At 43.7% G+C, this 24,368-nt stretch overlaps 1 protein-coding gene across 1 annotated transcript; it reads right to left on the reverse strand.

Moving 5' to 3' along the window:
- Positions 1 to 7,432: 7,432 nt before the first annotated feature.
- On the reverse strand, positions 7,433 to 19,560 carry LOC142075096 (dnaJ homolog subfamily A member 1-like). The gene is made up of 9 exons (XM_075136114.1): positions 19,536 to 19,560; positions 19,289 to 19,430; positions 18,671 to 18,848; positions 17,310 to 17,414; positions 16,976 to 17,203; positions 15,397 to 15,511; positions 9,995 to 10,110; positions 9,351 to 9,451; positions 7,433 to 8,056 (listed from the first exon to the last, which is right to left on the reverse strand). The coding sequence occupies exons 2-9, from the start codon at positions 19,418 to 19,420 to the stop codon at positions 7,838 to 7,840; spliced, it is 1,194 nt and encodes a 397-aa protein (XP_074992215.1). The 5' UTR covers positions 19,421 to 19,430; positions 19,536 to 19,560; the 3' UTR covers positions 7,433 to 7,837.
- Between the last annotated feature and the right edge of the window lie 4,808 nt (positions 19,561 to 24,368).

Here is a 24,368-nt window from a genome sequence, read left to right on the forward strand (position 1 = left end):
ACCTGGAGCTGGACAAAACAAGTTTCAGGGGTAACAAAGAGAACAAAGAAATAACATCTAACATACATAAGTGGCAAGATATATAGTAATTTTAGATGTAACCTGGAGCTGCAGAGCAATGAAGAAGGAGTCGGGTATAAAAACATGTTAGCAAATGTATAAAAGTGACCATGAGAGGATACTAGAGGGAGGAAGAAGAAACCATCAACATGAACATGATATTTCTCCTGGCAAAGGACTCCAGCTGCTGACAACTCGTTGTAACACCCCCTCCCACCAGAAACACCAGCATTTGAACTTAGGACTCAGAGAAGAAGAGAAAGGGTGAGCATAACACCAGGAAGAAGTATAGAAACTCTGTGTGTATGGGTGTGTGCATGTGTGTGTATGTTGCACTTAATTTTATTATTATAACTTTTTCCTATATAAGTACTCTAACTGCATTATTATTCTCTGTTTTTTTCCCTGTAATTATTAGATCTAGACTAATGATAATGGTTCAATTAGACTGTTAAGATTTCCATTATACTAAAAATAAGTTATTACATTTACATAATTTAAATAAAAATATATTATTTATATATATTATCTTTATATATGTTTAATATATATGTTGTGGTTTAACCTGGCAGGTAGCCAAACACCACACAGCTGCTCGCTCACTCCCCCCTCCCCAGTGGGATGGGGGAGAGAATCGGGGAAAAAAAAAGTAAAATTCATGGACTGAGATAAAGACAGTTTAATAGAACAGAAAAGGAAGGGAAAATAATAATAATAATTATAAAAGAATATACAAAATAAGTGATGCACAATGCAATTGCTCACCACCCACCAACGGATGCCCAGCCAGTTCCCGAGCAGCGATCGCCCCTCCTCGGACAACTCCCCCTAGTTTATATACTGAGCATGACGTCATATGGTATGGAATACCCCATTGGCCAGTTAGGTTAGCTGTCCTGGCTATGCTAGCTCCCAGCTTCTTGTGCACCTGGCAGAGCATGGGAAGCTGAAAAGTCCTTGACTCTGTGTAAGCACCACTCAGCAACAACTAAAACATCAGTGCGTTATCAACATTATTCATGTACTAAATCCAAAACAAAGCACTATACCAGCTACTAGGAAGAAATTTAACTCTATGCCAGCCGAAACCAGGACAGTATCCACCCCTTATTCTATACCATCTACGTCATGCCTAGGTCTCACATTTTCCAATACATTCCAATTAATCATCTCCACTTTTCTTGTCTTTTGATATATACAAAGAGATATCATTCCCTTAGTCTATGGGCCATCCCTCTAAAGTGTCCATTGAGTTCATTTAGTCCATGACTTGGGGCTCCATCTGTCATAACAGTCTTTCAGGGCAGGAGAGATGGCGTGTGGTGTTGGGCTGTTGCATCCTGAAGCCAGTTCTGGTTCCATTATTGCTGCGCTTGTCCGGTTCTATCACCGCTGCACTTTGCTCGGTTTCATCAGAGTTAGTTCATTCTTCATTAATCTGGGTGATTCTTACTGCAATACCACTGATATGACACATAGCAATCATAGAAGTGATTACATACAGTATTAAGTGGCGCTTAGGGACATGGTTTAGTGGGCATGGTGGTGTTGGGTTGAGGGTTGGACTGGATAATCTTAGAGGTCTTTTCCAAACTTAATGATTCTATGAATCTATATAGCAATTAACATCATACAATCCAGTTCATTGGCTGTTTTCACCCAAAATCAAATCCCCTTGAGGTACACACCAGACTTCCCCATCCTTTGGCATCACCCACCAAGTGCACCCAGGTCCTTGAGCAAAAGCAATCCCACGGATGGGTTTTCCCTTGCCAGAGGCAGGAGTAACCCAGACTGTCTTCCCCAGCATATTCCTTATGTGCAAGACAGGGACTTTATCCCCCTCTACAGTACGTAAGGGTTTGGATTGGGCAGGGCCAGCTCGAGTGACAGATCCCCTGGTGTTGACTATCCAGGTGGCTTTTGCTAGATGTGTGTCCCAATGCTTGAATGTCCCACCACCCATTGCTCTCAGCGTAGTCTTTAGCAGTCCGTTGTATCGTTCGATTTTCCCGGAGGCTGGTGCATGGTAGGGGATGTGATAGACCCACTCCATGCCATGCTCTTTGGCCCAGGTGTCTATGAGGGTGTTTCGGAAATGAGTCCCGTTGTCTGACTCAATTCTTTCTGGGGTGCCATGTCGCCATAGGACTTGCTTTTCAAGGCCCAGGATGGTGTTCCGGGCAGTGGCATGGGGCACGGGATATGTTTCCAGCCATTCGGTGGGCCATGGGTAAGCACATAGCACATAGCGCTTGCCGTGGCGGGTTTGTGGGAGTGTGATATAATCAATCTGCCAGGCCTCCCCATATTTATATTTCAACCATCGTCCCCCATACCAGAGAGGCTTTACTCGCTTGGCTTGCTTGATTGCAGCGCATGTTTCACATTCATGGATAACCTGTGCAATAGCATCCATGGTTAAGTCCACCCCTCGATCACGAGCCCATCTATATGTTGCATCTCTTCCTTGGTGGCCTGAAGTGTCATGGGCCCACCAGGCCATAAATAATTCACCCTTATGTTGCCAGTCCAGATCCACCTGAACCACTTCATTCTTGGCAGCCTGGTCCAGCTGCTGGTTGTTTTGGTGTTCTTCAGTGGCCTGACTCTCGGGTACGTGAGCATCTACGTGACGTACTTTTACAGCCAGGTTCTCTACCCGGGCAGCAATATCTTGCCACAATGGGCAGCCCAGATGGGTTTACCTCTGCGCTGCCAGTTGTTCTGCTTCCACTGCTGCAGCCACCCCCACAGGGCATTTGCCACCATCCATGAGTCAGTATAGAGATAAAGGACTGGCCATTTTTCTCATTCAGCAATGTCCAAGGCCAGCTGGATGGCTTTTACCTCTGCAAACTGGCTCGATTCACCTTCTCCTTCAGCAGTTTCTGCGACTCGTCGTATAGGACTCCATACAGCAGCTTTCCACCTCCGATGTTTTCCCACAAGGCGACAGGACCCATCAGTGAACAGGGCATATTGCTTCTCATTTTCTGGTAGTTTATTATACAGTGGGGCTTCTTCAGCACGTGTCACCTCCTCCTCTGGGGATATGCCAAAATCTTTGCCTTCTGGCCAGTTCATGATCACCTCCAAGATTCCTGGGTGACTGGGGTTTCCTATTCGGGCCCGTTGTGTGATCAGCGCGACCCACTTACTCCACGTAGCATCGGTTGCATGATGTGTAGAGGGGACCCTCCCTTTGAACATCCAGCCCAGCACCGGCAGTCGGGGTGCCAGGAGGAGCTGGGCTTCAGTACCAACCACTTCCGAAGCAGCTCGAACCCCTTCATATGCTGCCAATATCTCCTTCTCAGTTGGAGTGTAGCGGGCCTCGGATCCTCTGTATCCCCGACTCCAGAACCCTAAGGGTCGACCTCGAGTCTCCCCTGGTGCTTTCTGCCAGAGGCTCCAGGTAGGGCCATTCTCCCCGGCTGCGGTGTAGAGCACATTCCTTACATCTTGTCCTGCCCGGACTGGCCCAAGGGCTACTGCCTGAACTATCTCCTGTTTAATTTGTTCAAAGGCTTGTTGTTGCTCAGGGCCCCATTTGATGTCGTTCTTCTTCCGGGTCACTTGATAGAGAGGGCTTACAATCAGGCTGTAATCTGGAATATGCATTCTCCAAAAACCCACAACGCCTAAGAAAGTTTGTGTTTCCTTTTTGCGAGTTGGTGGGGACATGGCTGTTATTTTGTTGATCACATCCATTGGGATCTGACGACGTCCATCTTGCCATTTTTATTCCTAAATACTGAATCTCCTGTGCAGGTCCCTTGACCTTACTTTGTTTTATGGCAGAACCAGCTTTCAGAAGAATCTGGATTATTGTTTTCCCTTTCTCAAACACTTCTTCTGCTGTGTTGCCCCACACGATGATGTCATCAATGTATTGCAGGTGTTCAGGGGCTTCACCCTGTTCCAGTGCGGTGTGGATCAGTCCATGGCAAATGGTAGGGCTGTGTTTCCACCCCTGGGGCAGTAGGTTCCAGGTGTAGTGGACGCCCCTCCAAGTGAAAGCAAACTGTGGCCTGCACTCTGCCGCCAAAGGGATTGAGAAGAACGCATTAGCGATGTCAATTGTGACGTACCACTTGGCTGCCTTTGACTCCAGTTCGTATTGGATTTCTAGCATGTCCGGCACGGCAGCAACTCAGTGGTGGCGTGACTTCGTTCAGGCCACGATAGTCTACTGTTAGTCTCCACTCTCCATTGGACTTTCGCACTGGCCATATGGGACTGTTAAAGGGTGAGCGAGTCTTGCTGATCACTCCTTGGCTCTCCAGTCGACGAATCAGCTCATGGATGGGGATCAGGGAGTCTCGGTTGGTGCGATATTGCCGCCGGTGCACCGTTGTGGTAGCGATTGGTACCTGCTGTTCTTCAACCCTCAGCAACCCCACAACAGAAGGATCCTGTGAGAGACCAGGCAAGGTGGACAGCTGTTTAATTTCCTCCGTCTCCAGGGCAGCTATACCAAAAGCCCACCGGTACCCTTTTGGGTCCTTGAAATACCCTCTCCTGAGGTAGTCTATGCCAAGGGTGCACGGAGCCTCTGGGCCAGTCACAATGGGGTGCTTCTGCCACTCGTTCCCGGTTAGGCTCACTTTGGCCTCCAATACAGTTAACTCTTGGGATCCCCCTGTCACTCCAGAAATACAGATGGGTTCTGCCCCTTTATAGCTTGATGGCATCAGGGTACACTGTGCACCGGTGTCTACGAGAGCCTTATACTCCTGTGGGTCTGATGTGCCAGGCCATCGAATCCACACAGTCCAGTAAACCCGGTTGTCCCTTTCCTCCACCTGGCCAGAGGCACGGCCCCTCTCGTCCTAGTCATAGTATTCGTTACTCATTTCTTGTAAATGCGAATCAAAAGTGCCTTTATTAAGGTCGGAAGTGGAATCAGCCTTTCTACTCTGTCTGGGGAACTGCTCACTGGAGACTGGAGCAGCAGTTTTCCTGGAAGAACCCCCTTTTGTGGTTGTTTTTCCTTGCAACTCATGTACCCGTGCCTGTAGGGCTGAGGTAGGTTTTCCATCCCACTTCCTCATGTCCTCTCCGTGGTCACGCAGGTAAAACCACAGGGTGCCCCGGGGTGTGTACCCACCATATCTCCTCTCTTGAGCAGAGGGACGCTTGCTCCTAATGGATGATATACTGGTCCGTACAGGTGGAGAATAGGACATATCCTCTTTGAATCGCTGGAACTCCTGGGACAGTTTCTCAGCTATCATGTCCGGAAGTTTCTCCACAGCCAAGATGCAGGCCCGTAGGGAGGAAGAGAGACTTTCTTCATATTGCCGGAGTTGGCCAGCCAGTTCATCCACCGTTTGTTCCTCTCCATCTTTCCAGGTCATTACTGCCAATGAGTTTGCATGTGACACTGGTGCGCCCCGCACAAACTTCCGCCACATGGGTCGCATGCACTGGACTTCTGGATCTTTGGATAACTGCTCCTTGTTCAGGTCATCATAAATCACCTCCAGCACGGCTAATTCTCTCAGGTACTGGATACCTCTCTCCATGGTGGTCCACTTGCCTGGGTGACATCTAACAAATACCAGATTAGACTCACGACCAATGATTTTATCATATCATAAAAGTGTGTTACACAGTGCAGCAAAATTATAACCTTGACCCAGCTCCGAGCGGTGATAAACAGCACAACAGGGAACACATACTGCAAGTAAGGTATTACATAACCCAACATTGAGAGCCAGCCCCACAACTTTGAGAGCCAATACATCAACATTGTGACCAGCGACTATTAAACCAATATAATGAATGCTTATAACCCATTTTGCCTTAACACGCTTTGGTCAGATCTGTCGTTATCTCAACCCTTCGAGCCCCATGTTGGGCACCAAAAAGGTCTGTTGTGGTTTAACCCGGCAGGCAGCCAAACACCACACAGCCGCTCGCTCACTCCCCCCACCTCTGGTGGGATGGGGGAGAGAATCGGAAAAGAAAAAGTAAAATTCGTGGATAAAGACAGTTGAATAGAACAGAAAAGGAAGGGGAAATAATAATAATAATAATAATAATAATAATAATAATAATAATAATAATAATGATGAGAGAATATACAAAATGAGTGATGCACAATGCAATTGCTCACCACCCGCGCTGACCGATTACCAAGTAGCGATCGCTACTTCCTGGACCACGCCTCCTATTTATATACTGAGCATGACATCATATGGTATGGAATACCCCGTTGGCCAGCTGGGCCAGCTGTCCTGGCTATGCTCCCTCCCAGCTTCTTGTGCACCTGGCCGAGCATGGGAAGCTGAAAAGTCCTTGACTAAGCGTAAACATTACTTAGCAACTACTAAGACATCAGTGTGTTATCAACATTATTCTCATACTAAATCCAAAACACAGCACTATACCAGCTACTAGGAAGAAATTTAACTCTATCCCAGCTGAAACCAGGACAAAATATATGAAAATAAAAGTTGTGCTTCCTCTTTAGCCATAAACAATATTTTGAACGTAGCAAGTCCAAGAGCTAGAAATTGCATTCTATTCCTTCTCCTGTCTGAAGAGAATTGTCCCACTTATAAGGCAAATGCTCATATCAGTCACATGGGCGTAGCTGACTATAAACTCATCAATGTTAATTTGGAAAAGGAATTTGGCTTGCAAAATTTCATTCTGACCAGGTGGAATATGCAGAGTTCTTTTGAACTCATCTATATTTTGACCTCTAATCTGTAAGAGCCCAAAATAAGAATTCCACTTGAGGCAAGGATCATGTAAATAGTTGCCTTCATAAAATAAACCCATAACATTTATGGGAAGAACTAGCCCAAGGAGCCTGCTCCAAGAGCTCCTTTCTTGACTAACTGAAAACTGGTCTAAGAAAAGCAACATTGAAAAAATGTTAGAATTACATTGAAATTTTTCATCTACAGTGATTAGAACATTCAGACAGAACCACGTTAAAATAATACCTCTCTGCTTTTCTCTTCTACAGGCTCACCTATTCCTATGACCACATCTGCTACTCCTTTACTTAACACATCACTATAGATTACATGATTTCAATAATGAAGGTGGAAGCCAAGCTTCACATGGCAGTAGGTCGACACAGATTCCGTATTTTAGTCATGAACAACCTATTGGCTATACACAGCATAGCACAGAACAGTATTTAAGTAGCAGCTGGTTAGAAACAAAAAGTTTTACAACTAGCTCACTACATCAGGACTAAAGATGGCAGACCAAGAAACTATTAATTCTTAAATAAACTGGTAAATCACACAAGTTTAATGGACATGAAAAAAATTAAACAAATTTGTGTCAGGTTCACGTATTGCACATTTGCATTATAGAGCAAGTTCTGATTTGACAAACAGCAGTGCAAATCCAAAAACTGTAGATATATCTTGACATGAATTAGAAATACTTGTGCATCCTTCAGTAAACTGCAGCTCTACAGATCATCAAGAATGCTACAGAACCTTAGTCTAAGACCAGGCACTTGAACACAGATACAAGAATTGCAGATTTAGTCAAGAAAACTATTCCAGACTGCTTGTCTGACAGACGTTGTTTGATCTGCACTTGCATCCTGGAGCTTTATACAAATTGCAAAGTCAGTTTTCATATTACCACTTTAATTTCTTTATGCTTTTAGAATGAACTACAGCTGAACTTAACAGCAACAAAAAAAAATATCAGGAAGTGAGGGTGAATCACTTGCAGTCCTTCACTTGTCTACTGACGCATATAAAAGTGGCATCACAGTGGTTATTAACTGGCCCTTTTAAGAAGTCTGACACCGAACACCACCTCCAGGGTGATGCTCATCATCTTCATAGGCTTCTCCATTATAGCAATGTCTTCTGTCTTGAGCCGGATCAAAGTCCATTAAATCCACTTGTTCCATTTCCTCAGTTTCTTCTACTTCCTGCCTTGCAGGTAGCAGTTTTTCCAGCAAATACAACTTATCTGAGGAGAGGAAGCCACTACCTGGGAAGTTCACCTGAAATAAAGAGCTGCAGTTACTGAATTTAGCTTTAAATGGCCTCTATCTCACTTACTACAGGTCAATTATCTGCCAGCATCAGCTTTATAATTACAGAAGACTTGAAACCCCATTGCTAAGGAAATAGTTAGGTCACTTGCCAGTCTTTCACATCTGCCAAAAGTGCATTTCTACTATATTTGGCAACTTCACTGTCTTGCCTAGTTCAGTCTTTTTTCTGCCTCAGACTGCCATATTGAAAGGGCTAAAAAATATATCCTCAGCTAAAGCCAGAGTAGGGGGACACAGCAGTTAGAGATTAGCCTGATTCCCCTCCCATCAGTACTAATGAAACTCTCTTCAGCAATTACAATTAACTAGCTGATCCCCTTGCTCCAATACAAGGTCAGTTATATTTCAGTTCTTCCTAAGACACATTGGAGGTCAAAAAATATGTCAAACATGAAAATTCACAGGATATCCAAACAAGTTATTTCAGTACTTAGTATATTTTCAATAAAGAGCTATTTAGAAATGTCACAGTTTAACCCTGGCCGGCAGCTAAGCACCACAGCTGCTTGCTGAATCCCCCACACTCAGAGGGATGGGGGAGAGAATCAGAAGGGTAAAAAGTGAGAAAACTCATGGGTTGAGATAAAGACAGTTTAATAGGTAAAGCAAAAACTGTGTGTGCAAGCAAAGCAAAACAAGGAATTCATTCACTACTTCCCATGGGCAGGCAAGTGTTCAGCCATCTACAGGAAAGCAGGGCTTCAGCACACATAACGGTTACTTGGGAAGACAAATGCCATAACTCCGAATGTCCCCCCTTCCTTCTTCTTCCCCCAGCTTTATATGCTGAGCGTGATGTCATATGGTATGGAATATCCCTTTGGTCAGCTGGGGTCAGCTGTCCCGGCTGTGTCCCCTCCCAACTTCTTGTGCACCCCCCAGCCTACTCACTGGCGGGGCAGTGCGAGAAGCATAAAAGGCCTTGACACCATGTAAGCACTGTTCAGCAATAGCTAAAACATCCCTGTGTTATCAACACTGTTTTCAGCACAAATCCAAAACATAGCCCCATACAGGCTACTATGAAGAAAATTAACTCTATCCCAGCCAAAACCAGTACAAGAAAGAATTGGATACTTTCTGTCTATAGCCTTGTGCATTGCATTAGGTTATCTGACCACACTGCAAGAAACGCACTAAACAAGACACTTGATGTGTCTCTTCTTGCTTGAGTTATTACTTAATGTTGAAGTTCTGCATGTTCAGTGTTAAGCTGTACCATGGAAGTTAATTCACTTACCTTGAACTCTATGATTAGATGTCCTTTTTCATATGGCCTACGATATATTGGCATGCCTTCATTCAGCACACATTTAATATCCCCATGTTTGACAGTCTGGCCTTAAGTAAATAAAAAAATAAGAAAAAAAAATCCAGGCAGGCAAAACAAGTTTCAATTCCTTTCAGTATGCATTTGTGCAGCCTTGTAAGCTGTGTTTCAACAACTACCGATATCCAGTAGTCTAATAGGGACCTACTGCCTGATAGCTTTTGTGTAGGAGAACAGGTACACATCTATGCTATATTCTACCATTTTGTATGCTTCTCAAAGGGAGCATACCTATGAATGTCAAGTATTCCATGAGTTGCAAGTCTGAAAAATTTATCTTCAGAGACCTGGAGTATCCTCAGGATATTGGCACATCCATGAAGTAAAGTTTGTTACTGTGTCGTACAAAGAAACATGTAGTTACTGTTGCCCACTAAGCAAAACTTTTATTTGTTTAAAGCGCTCTGCTGTAAAGACTTGGGGATGGGGGGGGGAGGGGAAAGAAGTAGTATTTTGAGGATCAATCCTTTCTGCTCCCCTATGCTAATTGCTTGCTTTTCAGCTTACATTTGCTGGATATACAGATTTTTAGCACAAAGCAAGCCAACACTTACCAGGATGAGAAGTAATAATTATAGTTCTATTATCCAGTGTTATGATAGGTTTTTGAAAGCCACACAGTGCTTCAACCAGCTGTATATCCATGCACATAACAAGGTCTTCCCTTTGCCTATGGTAGAACCAAGCAACAATAGTCAGGGGTGGGGTGGGGGAATAGAAAGAGTGAGAAGGACCATGCCTAACTCAGGTATTAAATTTGGTAAAGACGATAAAGTTGGAATCTTAATACTAAGAAGCCTGACCAGTAAAATAGAGAACATTAACTATTAACTAAGCCAACTACTTCAGGGATAATACCTGTGATAAGAGCCATTTACTACTCAAGGACAGTTATTCAAAAGCTAACCCCCCCCAAACCATACCACACACAACAGCATTCAGTTTCATTTCACTATGCTTTCCCCCTTCTGGGAAAAGGTTTGTCTCAGCCTCCAAACTTCTGCTGCTGGGACAATTAATCCCTTCTTTAACATTGTCCAAATTGGACAAAAATTTGCACAATACTGTCATATATTAGCACAATCATCTAAAGAAACAAGACGCAGCAACACTTTTTTAATCAATCTGTTTTATTCTTCTCCAACATCATTTTTGGCTTTCAGATGTTGTGGGCAACACTAGGGATCTAATATGATTTTGTACCTCCTCCTTCCTTCTACTTAGTTACATCATTAGGGGAGACCAACTTCCCTGAGATCAGGCTGCTGCCCTAATCTGGTAAAGCTGATCTTTGACTAATTTAAATATCCTCACTTCAAGAGCAGATGCCTAGGGAAGAGTACAAGAGCAAGACAAGCACACGACACTGCCCCAGAATACACTCAGCTTCCAGCCCTTATCAGGACACCTCAAGGACTTTAACCTGGAAGTGTAGTTTTATTTTTTCCCTCCCTTTCATGAAATCTATTGATGGCTATCAACCATTGACAGCATCTTATGCCAAAGATTTCCATATCCACATACAAAGCGCCACTTCCAGTTCTGAACCTCACAGAACCACAGAACAGTTGAGGTTGGAAGGAACCTCTGGAGGTCATCTGGTCCAGCTCCCCTGCTCAAGCAGAGTCGCCTGGAGCAGGCTGCCCAGGACCATGTCCAGACAGCTTTTGAATATCTCCAAGGAGGGAGATTCCACGACCTCTCTGGGCAACCTGTTCCAATGCTTGGTCACCCTCACAGTGAAAAAGTGTTTCCTTACGTTCAGACAGAACCTCCTGTGCTTCAGTTTGTGCCCACTGCCTCTTGTCCTGCTGGTAATAGTAACTGTAGTATCTCAAGTGATACTAAGAGACAGACAACAGTTGCTCCTACACAAATTCTCCCTCTTCCTTCCTCCCCTCTTTTCTACAAGGAAGGATCTACTTAAAAAAAAATCACTCTCCACATAGAAGCTATTCTATCTTTTCCTCATTACCCTTCTTTAAGATTCTCCAGTTCTACTGTATCTTTGTGTACTGGGTCTGGCTGGGATGGAGTTAACTTTCTTCATAGCAGCCCATGCGGTGCTGTGTTTTAGATTTGTGACTTACTTTTCACCTTTTCACCTGTCTTTATCTTGACCCACAAGTTTTCTTGCTTTTGCTCTTCCTATTCTCTCCCCCAGGATGCTGGGGGGAGGAGGGGAAGTAAGCAAGCAACTCTGTGGGTGCTTGGCTGCTGGCTGGGGTCAACCCACCACACTTTGCAATGTAAAATCTGCATTACATGCAGTATTCAAGGTGCAGGCACACCACAGATTTTTATATAGACAGCAATTGGTTTTGTTGTCATTGTCCCATGTTCCCCCCCTGGAATTCCTAACATTTTACTTGCTTCTTAGCATTGAAATGATCTATTCATAGATCTGTTACAACCAACATTTTGGTACTGCTGAGATCCCACTATTGTGCAAGTATTTAAGTTTGTGCACTTCATTTTACATTTAACATTCAACTTAAATTGTCATGTTTGTTGCATTATATCATGCAATCATTCTGCAACTCTAACCAACTTCCATCTTCCTTACCCTGTCAAAAGTTCTGTATCATCAAGTCACCACCTCAGAGTTTAAATGCAATTAAAGGTCCCCAGTGCAGCTCTTTTTAGGACTCATTCGGGGTCCCATCATGTTTCTTTATCAGAGGCAATTATATTTTTACCTGGTTTCCTACTTTTTAGCCAGTCATTTATCCATGTAATATTCCCTTCCACTCCTCAGTAGTTTAGTATATTCAAAAACCCTTTGCTGAAGAATTTCATTCAATGCCATTTTAGCAATTCAGTGGATCACCTGGATCTCCCTAGTCTGCAGTAAACACCACTGCAAGTGTGAAAGCTTGAGCATTTCTGCTTAAAGAAATCTTAATTTGAAACTCTTCAGCCAAAAAAAGAGTTAATATTTTCTGCTATTAAAAATAATAACCTGAAGGTTACCGTAGATGAAGTAGATACAGTAATTTTAGTGAGAATGAAAACAAAACACAGAGAGCTCAGAACTAATCTTTTATTTCAAGAGAAGTCAGAAACAACTCTTGACTTCACTAATCAGTTTAAAAAGAGAAATTTTAACATGGAGAAGGGGACAGCCTGAACACTTAAGAACACTCAATCCTGTGTTATAAGTAAGGGGGCCTTTTAAATGCAGCTGGATAAATTATCAAAGAATCATGGAATAGGTGAGGTTAGAAGGGATCCTTTGGAGGTCTCTAGTCCAACCCCCCCTGCTCAAAGCAGGGTCAACTAGAGCAGGTTGGTCAGGGCCATGTCCAGTCGGGTTTTGAATAACTATAAGGATGGAAACCCCACAGCTTTTCTGGGCAACCCATTCCAGTGTTTGACATCACCACCCCCCAAGTAAAAAAAGAGTTTTTTCTTAAGTGGAATTTCCTGTATTTCATTTCATGTCCATATGTACCTTAGATGCTAAACACTTTGCAACGCTTTCTAAATGAAGATAGCTGTGGGACAGTATTCTCATCTGGACTACAGTAAACAAAGATATGGTGCAAGAAGTTAGTTAACCAGTTGGCCTTGAAGGCTGATGTCTAACTGGGGATTTATCAATACAAAATTCTAGGTCACATACTTGAAGACTAAAACCTTAATATATGCAGCAAGCTCAGCTGGAGATGATTAAGTGTAAAGGTAGCAATGAAATTACTAGGTCAACAGTTCCAGTCACAAAAACTATTTCCAGCAGAAATAGGAAAGTATTTGCGCCACTGAACAAGATGGTAGCAAAATTCCAAGTCTCATACATTTCTATTCAGCTACATTAGATGACAACTCAAGTAAAACTCCCTCCTCAACACTAGAAGAGCTTGATTTGCAAAATGGAGGGAATGCAATTGCTTATAGATACTGTAGTCTAAATATTAAGGAAGACAGTTGTATACATTTATTGTATACATTGATGTACACAGGCAGGTACAAGTTAGTTTCAAGAAGTTAAGCTTGATATTTAACTTGAATATATTTAGGTATCAACAACCTCAAAGAACCTTCCAAATGGAATCATAAGAACAAAATAGGACTTGGCTTTATGAGCAGTGTAAAGCCAGAGGCTTGAAATTGTCATAAGGTAGTAACTGGAACAGCTACTACCACCTAAACAACAAAATATATCCAGTAACCAGCTAGGTTTTAAGACAGGATTGAAAGAAGTCTGTAAGGGAATCATCTCTCCTATGCCTCAGTTGCCTCCTTCAGAGTTTCCTACACTTCCTCTGAAGGTCTGGTGGTAAGGAAGTTTAGAAAGCAACTCTGAGTCACTCTGAGAGGAGCTTTTAGATGAAACCAGGATGCATCCAGTTAAGTCAGAACTGAAAATTAAAGAAATTACATTAAAGTCAGCACAAATGATGTCTGCATGTGCTGGGATGTTCAGTAGTTATTTAGTTTAAGGGCACCTCAAGCCTATTAAAAGGACTTGGATCTGTTAAAAAGGATGAATTTAAAGGTGTCTGGAAAGAGACTTGCCTGGAAAGTTTTAGATCCTGAAGGGACAGGAGGTACATTCCATCTGCCCCAGAAGTGGCATTACCTCAGCATAACCCCACAAAACTACCTGATATCAAGGAACATCTAAGGACGTTAAAGCTGAAGCCAGTGCAGGGGGACGGACATCAATACTCCAGTACAGTCAGAACTTCAAGTCCCAGGTAACATAATAAATGCATGGACCAGACAGACCCTTTGACACAACTGATTCAACACCTGGTTTCACTGGAAGCTGGGTAGAGAAAATTGCTCATCACTAGCCTGCCAAATGCCATGAAGGTTCCGATTCTTTAATCTGTGAGCTCAATGCTGGAAGCTGCTAACAGTAGTATTCCATCTGTCCTGCCTCAGCACAAAGTTTTGGCACCAGCTTCTGGAGTTAAGCACCATACAAGACTGCTGATCAGATTGACTACAGGCTACACTAGAGCCTTTGACCTGTCATTCCTACTTACAGGGACAAAGGAATGAGCTGTTAGTCTAACAGCTGTTAGCTGTTAGTGCCCCCACATTAAGAGACCAATGCCTTCCCAAATTCATTGTTCCCTTCATGAATGCTCTGATCAGCAGTTAGTTGCACTTGGTACCTACTGCTCATCTTCTAGAGGTGGCCAAAGTGCTGCTTTTTCCAGAAGAGAAGCTACTACATGACAGACTCATTCCACAAAGTAACTTGAAACAATGGACACAAAGCAACATTGTTAGGCAATGACTAACATAGTTGACACTACCCAGTTCAGTTTCACTTCCGCAAATTATCAGTCCTCTCCATTCCTCATGTTGCCCAATGCATTCAGGCAAGGAAAACACATAGGAGGCAGATCACCTTGATATTATGCATATAGGATGCACACTTCTGACCATAAGGCGGCCATAAACAGGATCCTGAGAAATAGCACAAGCACTGAAGGTTGGCTTCAAGGCAGAAGAAACTACATAACAAGCAGTTGCCTATGCTAGATCAGAGTTTGGTATTGGAAGACTTTCACAGAAGGAGGCAAGAACAAGGAATTAGTAAGACAACAACTGCTACAGATATTCACAGCTATTAAGAAACAATTATTTTCCAACATTGGTAGTCCTTAGAAGTTTGTGAATTCCCAATATTCATAACTCCCTTAGGTTTGTCTTACTTCCTCTCCCACCCCCAGAGAAAGAAAAACTCACTCCAAACAACCCAAAAAATAAACCATATAACCACAAACCTTGCACGTTTAGAGCACCAACTGCTTTGACTAGTTCTACCAGTACTTCTATAAACATGTCAATATCTGACAGCCCAAACCAACTCACAAGTGAGCTCTAGACATATAGTCCTATCTGACAACATTTCCAGTTACTAAAAAAAGCCAGTGGTAACAGAGGAAGCTTGAAGACAAGCATCTCAGGAGCATGCATAAAGACTCATGGAGTTTACCTTGTAAATGTAGGGTGATCTTTTTGATCTAAGACGATAATTATGTCCCCTGGCTCTAGTCCTGGCTCTTGGTCCCCTTCACCATGGAATGTTATTTTCTGACCATCCTTCATTCCTATTGCAGAGACCACATATTTCAGCTTTTTGTTTCTTTCCTCTCAAATGTAACAATGTGAAATATTTTAATAGGCACAAGCTTGTACTAGGATAGTACTGAACCTTGAGATTGCAACATTAGGACCTTTGCTTGAAGCAAATATCTTACCAACTCATCTTTCCAAAACATGTTAGTACTGCCAACTTGAGCTATGTTTCATAAGCATGAAATCCCATTCTAGCAGAAATTAGTCACCTGCCAAGATAAAAATCCTCGAGGGAAATATTATCAAGATGGCTTCTATCATATGCACAACCACTACAGAAGAGGCATAGAAGAAACACTGCACACAAAGCTTGCTTTAAGAAGTTGATAAGTCTCTTAAGTCTGTGGCAGAACTACTTGAGAAAAAAGATCTCAATGCCTTCACTTTAGGAAGCACTCTTCCTAGGAGCGTGACTGTCACTCAAGAAAGCAACTTCACCTACAGAAGGGTTATTGCACCATTAATTCTAGCAGCCTCATGCTACCTGGTAGAAAACCAGGATGACTACAATAGTCAACATTTTGCTCTTTTCAGTAACTTTTAAAACAGTGTTTAAAAATATCAGTGATATACTCTTGCCAAGCTTCAAGTTTAGTGTTACTATCATATTCCTCCTCTTAAAGATGAGACATTACATAAAGCACGCTTAAGCAGAGATGCAAAACAGTTACTGATTACTGTTAGGTACAAGTCTATTGTAAGCCACATGCTTGCCAATGCATTTTATCTTTTAACTCCAACTCCCCCAAAGACCGCTCCCACCTACTTTTGAGCAGCCTACTCTGAAGAAAAGCGTTTGCTGCTAAATAGCCTCACGTTCCCTTTTCATTCTGGGGATTTAAATTCTGAATTAAGTTTTTCCAGACATAAAGGGGACAGACCAGAACATCTGTACTGCGCAATGTCATCAGGGTGACATAACAAAATTAATTCTAAGCGTTATAGGCTTAGCAATGTCTTCGCACTTCAGGAGACCCGGTCCTCCCCTTCACAGTAAAATGCCATAAGTGATCAGATTCTGTAGGGTCTCCAAAATGTCAAGATAATAGTTAAACTTGCTTAATAAGCTAAGTGATGTATTCGCTTTTTATCAATCCAATTAACTGGTCAGCATTTTTGTTTCTGAACCTGCTCTTATGGAGATTAGTTCACTAATTGCATCATTACAAGCTTTGGGATTAACACTTAGTAATGTATATAGTAAGTGGGCACTAATACACAAGTAATCACTCTTGCTTAAAGGCAAGTCTACCTTTAAAGAATAGGAACAGGCTATTGTACTGAATGCATATCCAACAGTGTTACTCATTATAACAAGCGATCAACACCATGCATTTGCTGAAGCTCCTATTTTAGTGCTAAAAAAAACCCCACAAACCACCAACCCCAATGACAATCTATTTAAATATAATACTCCAAGTTAGTAAAACCCTTACCTTTGTCAATGTGAACTTCCAGAATCTTCTTCTCTCTAACAATTTTTCTGCCAGTGCAGCTCTTGCACCGGTCCTTGGGGCTGATACGCTCCCCATGCCCCTGACACTCCATACATACAGACTGAATCTGTTGCACCATTCCTGGACCGATCTGGTGAATTCTGATTTGCATGCCTGTGCCTCTGCAATTAGGACAGCATTCTATTGCACCTTTCCTACCACCACGACCTGACGACAGAGTGAGAATCAGTTATATTTCCAGAAGAAACTAGAAGGTCAAAATACATTTGGAGCTTCAGAAATAACTAATGTCTAGTTTTAGTGTTGAAGTTACCTTCACATTTGTCACAGACCACATTCCTTTGCAAAGCCAGCTTTCTTGTTGCACCATTATACAGATCTTCTAAGCTTATCGACAACTGATGAACAACATTTTTGCCTATAAGGGAAAGGGAGGGAGGGGAGAGTATATTTATTCAAATTTGATAGCTTGAACCCAAAATTATAAGTTTCCCATGTTACTATGTTCAAAACGCATTAGAATAAGTTTTTAAAAGCTTTAACACTTCCTATTTATCTACTTCTGCTGTTATCAATAGTTTTTCCTATTTAATCTTACAATTATGTAACAATTATCATTGCTTTCTTAGCAATCTTTTTCAGAAGGAGCCAGAAGACTCCTCCATGAAAGTATAAGCAATAATAATAAGAACAAAATACACTGAGATTTAGGTTTAAGATTTTAACTTTGTCTAAAGGGTGAAAATAGGTGTTTGGATAACTACAGGGAAGTAGGAGATAGTTCCTACAGCCAAAGAAATACTACTGCCACCCCTACCCCCCCCCTTCCCCCCAGAAGTTTCCCAAAACAGTTGGGCAATTGGATTTTTACAATCAGGAACTGTTTTCGCCAAGTAAAGTTCTAATCAAATCCATGGTAAGGCTAACAAGTTCTTGCTTACTGAAAATATTTTGCTACATGAGGTTGTATGACATTTTGATATAAGACCTTCTTTTCTTTCATTTACCAGCACTGCGTATGAACTAAGAAGCGATATAATCAGCACTACTCTTAAACACAGTTTTTAAATTAATATTGACATCTTTGCTGATACTATTGGTCTGAACTTCAATTTGGATTGGCATTTTAGCTTTACTGCAGCTTTAACCCAATTCCACTGGACAGTATAGAAGAACAAGGAGATCTCATAAATGAAAACTGCTTTGTTCACTTTATTTATATGTTGTTGCTTTTAACTAAGGTCTTTCAGCTAGAAGTGATTTAAAAACTCAGATTTTGACAGTACACTTGCGGTACCTTAGTTACCAAGATACTTTACCATCCCATTCCTGTTCTATTTTATTAAAAGCTACGCTTATCCTTAGATAAAGGCTTCCCAAATGCAGAGTCTAGCTAGGTATTAAATTAACATAAGACAACTCACAGATCTAAACTATTAGTGTATAAAATGAGTACCCTTCTCATTACACAGGCACCCCTTTCCCTACTCATTTTAGGCTTTAAAGGCTAACAACAGTTTTATATGGTTTCCAGAATACAGCTATAAGATCATTTTAATAGCCTTGATGCAGTCTTGCAAGCCACACTATTCACCCGAGGCAAACTTCAGCACTCTTTCACATACAATGGTCATACTGTTAAGTCTAGGGCAGCATCAGAAGTAGGAACATTACCTCGTCTCTCCCTTTGCATCCTCCCACCACCTCCAAAGAACAAGTCAAATATGTCCATGGGTGACCCAAAACCACTACTGGAGCCACCCTCTTTGACGGCCTGCTCGCCACCTTTATCATACAGATCTCTCTTCTTCTGGTCAGACAGTATCTCATAGGCTCGGGAAATCTGTTTGAACTGTGAAAGATGCACATTAAGCCTCAGACCCCAATCCTTAAGCAGCAGCTCCCCCAAGAGTCCATTCCCTCCGCCCCCAACCTGACAATCCTCCCTCAAGTGCCCATTCCCCCCCCCCCAATCAGATCCAGCCAGAACCCCTCTCTCCACCAGGGGCTCTCATTCCTACCAACCTCCCCCACAGGGTCCCTCAATTTACCATTAGACCCCTCCCCACTCCAACCAGGCCCCTGGCAAGAGAATACTTCCCTCCCCACAGACAATAGGGTCCCCCCAAACCAAACCTCTCCCCTCCAAAAGCATCAACAATATCTGGAAGGGTCTTTATAATCTCCCCATCCAAGCCCCTCGCTCCAGTCAACCCCTAGGCAAAAATCAGGGGTGACTCCCCCCCAGCCCCTCAGCAGCTTTGGTCCAGCTCCCGCTCCCTCAACACTAACCTTCTCACCCTCATTGGGGTTCTTATCAGGGTGATATTTTAAGGCCAGCTTACGGTACGCCTTCTTCAGCTCCTCAGCAGAGGCACTGGGCTTCACCCCCAGCACATCATAATACAGGGTCTCCTTCACCATGGCGACAGACCTACAAGAACACTAAGCAATTAATCCCAACATACGGACACACTAACCCCCTCATCGAAGGAAAGAATCAAACCGCACTACACAAAATCTAGAACTTACAACTCACAACCTTTCTGGAAAATTCCAAACTAATGTCCACATCCAGGGAATTTTGAACCGACAAAAACCCACCCTCAGAAACCCCGCCCTCTTAGTTGTTCCGGGGATGGGGAATCAAAGGGAGGAGACCCAGTAACAGGCCACGAGTCGGTCATGCTGCGATTACCTCACTAGACTACAGTTCCCGGCAAACACTGCGGTCCACCCAAAACTGCAGCTCCCAAAACACACTGGCCCTCAGCCACGTCCTGGGCCATGCGCAAAACTATGAATGGTCCCTAGGCTATTCGTGAACTATAGTTCCCAGCATGCACGGGGAGCAGCCTTGTCGCAACGCTTGCTCTATTCACGGCTTAGTGACTTATTTCCAGGGCGTGGTAGCGGTTCAGTTCTGATTCCCTCTATTAAATGTCCTTTTTTGTTGGTTTGAAAATTCAGTGAATGGATACCAACACTGGGCTTTAAGCCCAGTTTTACATAAAACAAACTAGTTTTAGATATAATATTGATGGGTATGAAAACTTTCACCTTTAATGTTTGTCCAGTTGTCATCCTGCAACTTAGCTATCTCACCAGCTTGTGCCTGTTTAGATAAAAGGGGATTTTTTTCTATCAGTTGATGACAGTATGACTAAAAACTCACTTTGGTATTTGTGCAAGACTAGGCAACTAGTAAACAGTTTATATGGGCTATAAGACAGATAGGAGTCACTCTTTATATTCCCATTCAATTGAAAACAATAATTCTTGTCTTAATGAAGGCAAGGAGAGAAGGAAGTTATATTAGCCTGTTTTAATTGTCCACATGGAAGGAAGTGCACAACCATAAGTGACCAGTATAGTTGGTAAAACAAGCTAAACTTTCAAAATTCTTTCCATTCAAAAATTACATCTGTTCTAGAGTTATCTCTGCTTTTCCAAAATGATCAGAGAAATATCTTTAAAAAATGAAATAAATAACAACAGTCCTCTACAATTATATCTACTTTAAGGGTATGTGGAAGGAGAGTGTCTGCTCCTTTAAGGGTATCTGGTCAAAGAAGCCATAAACAAGAACATACAGAGACAAACCTGACCAACAAATGACAGGTAGTGATGAGAACAAACCTGGTCAGTCACACTGGGCTATCAAGAAACGGCAGGCAAACCAGGACTTTGCAACTGATAAGAATGCAAACCTGAAGGTCCAGGATGTTGGAGGGGGCCAGTGGGACTATGCCAACTGATGAGGGAATGTGCAGGGGAAGGGAACTGGGGAGGGACAAAGCGGGGGTAGACAGAAAGGAGTATAAAAGGGGCCAGTTGCCTGTAAAATGGGGCTGGTCAGTACGCTTTTCTGGCTGAGCCCTGTGCCTGATCACCACAGTCTGTCCTATCTTTTTATTAAATCTTTTCTTAACTATCTCCCTGCATAATCTCACTCTCTAGCCTGTGTGTATGTGTGCTGCAAGGACTAGGTGCCAGCTACTGGCGAGACCTCTGTGTGTGTGTGAGCTACTAGAATCAGACTGGGAGTGTAGGTGCCCCGCGGCCTGTGGTGTCAGCTACTGGAGCAAGTGGGGTTCTCAGTGCCAGCTACTGGAGCAGGTGGGGGTCTTGGCGGCCAACCACTGGGGTGGGAACAGTGTGTGTTCCAAAAAGCAGTTACTGGGGGGAACCAGCATGAGTAAGGGGCTCAGTGCCAGCAGCTAGAGTGGGACTACGGGTCACAGCCTGTGTGCCTGGTGCCATCTGCTGGGGGGTCCGAGTGTCTGTATCTTCCCCAAACTGGGTGTGCATTGGGGGTGTGCATGTCATTCACTAGCAAACTTCAAACTGGACTAGCTAGTAAGCAGAGGGGCCTGGGATCTGGGCAGGGGGATCAGGCGGGCAGAAGGTCTGTGCTGGTATCTGGGGGAACTTGCAAGTGTGGGGTGCCTGTGGGACGAGTGTGTGAGTGCTGTGTATTTGCTAGCGAGCATCAAGCTGGACCAGCCAGCGAGTAGGGGACCTGTGAAGCAGGTCAGAGGGCCTGGGATCTGGGCAGTGGTACCGGATGGACAGAGGGGCCATGCTGGTACTCAGGTGATCCACAAACGTGTGTGTGAATCTAGTGTGTCGTGTGTGTGCCTTCACTAGTGACCTCTGTCTCTGCCAGACAAAGAGGAGGAAGGGGACTTGGCTGTCTGTGTGCTTTATGTGAGTCCTATATGTCGGCGCTGTTGAAGGCAGTGCCTTGTCTGTGGCAGTCTTTGTAGCCAGCCATGTCAGTGTCCTCTGTGTGTGCGTGTGTGTGTGTCTGCTTCACTACTGGTTGAACCTGCAAATGGGAAAGCGGCAGCCACGACCCTCACCTTGGGCAGAGACCCAGGGTCCCTGGGTGCACTGGGCAGGAGGGGCCTGGACTAGAGCTGCTGGAGAAAGTAGCCACTCTCTCTCTTAACATCTCTTAACAGCTACAGTACTCCAGCACTCAGACTGGAGGACCTCAAAATACAAAACTGGAGGCCTTTAAGTCTCATGTTTTCCTTACCCCACTCATCTCCAAACCATTCTACCTAGGAGGTATTAAGGCTGCAGGCCACTGACTGATGTTTAACTAACTGAACAGATCATGAGAAACTACCAGACATGACATGAGAAATTACTGGATGTGACAGATAACAGAGCGAGAAGCTGACAGAAGTTACAGACAGTGCTGTGAGGGGTGGCTGGATTTCACAAGGAGTGATGTGAGAGATGGCCAAGCTTCACAGCTAACTGAAGGGCAGTGATGGGGACCTTTTGGGGAGCAGAGTCTTCCAAGGCCGGCAGTGCCTAGGTAACTGCATCAGTAATACCATGTACAGCCAAGATGACCTACGTAATGATATAAGAAATACCAAATTTGGGTATGGATGAAGCAAAACTGGGACCAATGGGGAAAAAAATCATTATTTGGGAGGAGACTGGGGTGGCGAAAAGGAGGGCCAAGAAATGGGAAAAGGGATAATAAGGTATGCAAATGATGTGATGGTTGTTGTTCGGAGGTCCCTGTCAGGCAGCTGTGCACTTGATCACTGCAGCTGGAGCAGAACAACAAATCAAACCTTTTGTACTGATCATACCACACAAGTCTGACCTGCTTCCGCAGTCAGTAGGCTTGGGATGGGAGTAGGGTCAGGTGCTTTCCCTGGCTAACAGGGAAACACCTGGTTGGACAGTTTGAGCATCCTGATATCACCATGTTGGTGTCCATTCCAGGTCTGATAGCATTCGCAGCTATCCACTGCTTCATAACACTTGCAGAAGACACTATTCTACTTTGACACCAGTTGCTCCTTTCCCTCCACTAATGGAGGCCTTGCAGAGATACAAATGGACTCCATCTGGCCCACATGGAGGGAAAGAATAGCCTACAGTCAGCAAAGGAAGGCCTGTGTTGTGGTTTAACCCTGGTAGGCAGCTAAACGCCACAAAACTGCTCGCTCACTCCCCCACCCAGTGGGATGGGGGAGACAATCAGAAGGGTAAAAGAGAGAAAACTTGTGGGTTGAGATAAAGACAGTTTAATAGGGAAAGCAAAAGCCGTGCACGCAAGCAAAGCAAAACGAGGAATTCATTCACTACTTCCCATCGGCAGGCAGATGTCCAGCTGTCGTGGTTTAACCTGGCAGGCAGCCAAACCCCATGCAGCCGCTCACTCACTCCCCCCACACCCCGCAGTGGGACGGGGAGAGAATCGGAAGGGTAAGAGTGAGAAAAACTCGTGGGTTGAGATAAAGACAGTTTAATAGAACAGAAAAGGGAAAATAATAATGATAATGATAGAATATACAAAATGAGTGATGCACAATGCAATTTCTCACCACCCGCGCTGACCGATAACCAAGTAGCGATCACTACTTCCTGGATCATGCCCACCATTCATATACTGAGCATGGCGTCACATGGTATGGAATACCCTGTTGGCCAGCTGTCCCGGCTATGCTCCCTCCCAGCCTCTGCTTGGTAGCATGGAAGCTGTCCTTGACAGGGTACTTAGCAACAACTGAAAAGATCAGTGTGTTATCAACATTCTTCTCATACTAAATCCAAAACACAGCACTAGGAAGAAATTTAACTCTATCCCAGCCGAAACCAGGACACCAGCCATTTCCAGGAAAGCAGGGCTTCATCTCACGTAATGGTTACTTAGGAAGACAAATGCCATAACTCCGACCGTCCCCCCTTCCTCCTTCTTCCCCACAGCTTTTATTGCTGAGCACAACGTCATATGGTATGGAATATCCTTTTGGCTGGTTGGGGTCAGCTGTCCCAGCTATGTCCCCTCCAACCCCTTGCCCACCCCCAGCCTACTCGCCGGGGAGCGGGGGGAAAGGGGAGAGAGAAATCCTCGACACTGTGCAAGCACTGTTCAGCAATAGCTACAACATTGTTGTCTTTTCAACAATGTTTTGGTTACAAATCCAAAACATAGCACCATACAAGCTACTATGAAGAAAATTAACTCCATCCCAGCCAAAACCAGTACCACTTGTTTTATAATGTATGTTTGCCAGGGTGAGCAACCTCTGGTTTGGGAGGCTATTCTCATTCCTCCAGTGTCTTTTCATATTTTTTGTACATGCTCCCATTTAATCTTTTAACTTGTTTTCCACCTCTGCAAAGAAAACTGAAATGTCAGGTACCACTCTGTGAAGTACAACATGTATGTATTTGCTGAGTTTTCATCTCTAGAAAGAATATTCCCTCAGCATGTAAGAGTTTTATTTGTATGTATAGATGTATATCTTAGACTAAGGATATTAAACGGTTTGTTTGTAGTTTATTATGTACCATATGTTCTGTTCCGTTTCAAGGGTGCTAGATTATACTGGGT

This window comes from Calonectris borealis, chromosome W (genome assembly GCF_964195595.1).
Source record: "Calonectris borealis chromosome W, bCalBor7.hap1.2, whole genome shotgun sequence".
NCBI lineage: Eukaryota > Metazoa > Chordata > Aves > Procellariiformes > Procellariidae > Calonectris > Calonectris borealis.

Excerpts from the sequence above, each read along its gene's own strand:
- LOC142075096 (XM_075136114.1), bottom strand. The coding sequence starts at position 19,420 with ATGGTGAAGGAGACCCTGTATTATGATGTGCTGGGGGTGAAGCCCAGT. Across the intron at positions 18,849-19,288 it reads ACCCCAATGAGGGTGAGAAG|TTCAAACAGATTTCCCGAGC; the intron begins GTTAGTGTTGAG and ends CATCTTTCACAG. Across the intron at positions 8,057-9,350 it reads ATCTAATCATAGAGTTCAAG|GTGAACTTCCCAGGTAGTGG; the intron begins GTAAGTGAATTA and ends TCTTTATTTCAG.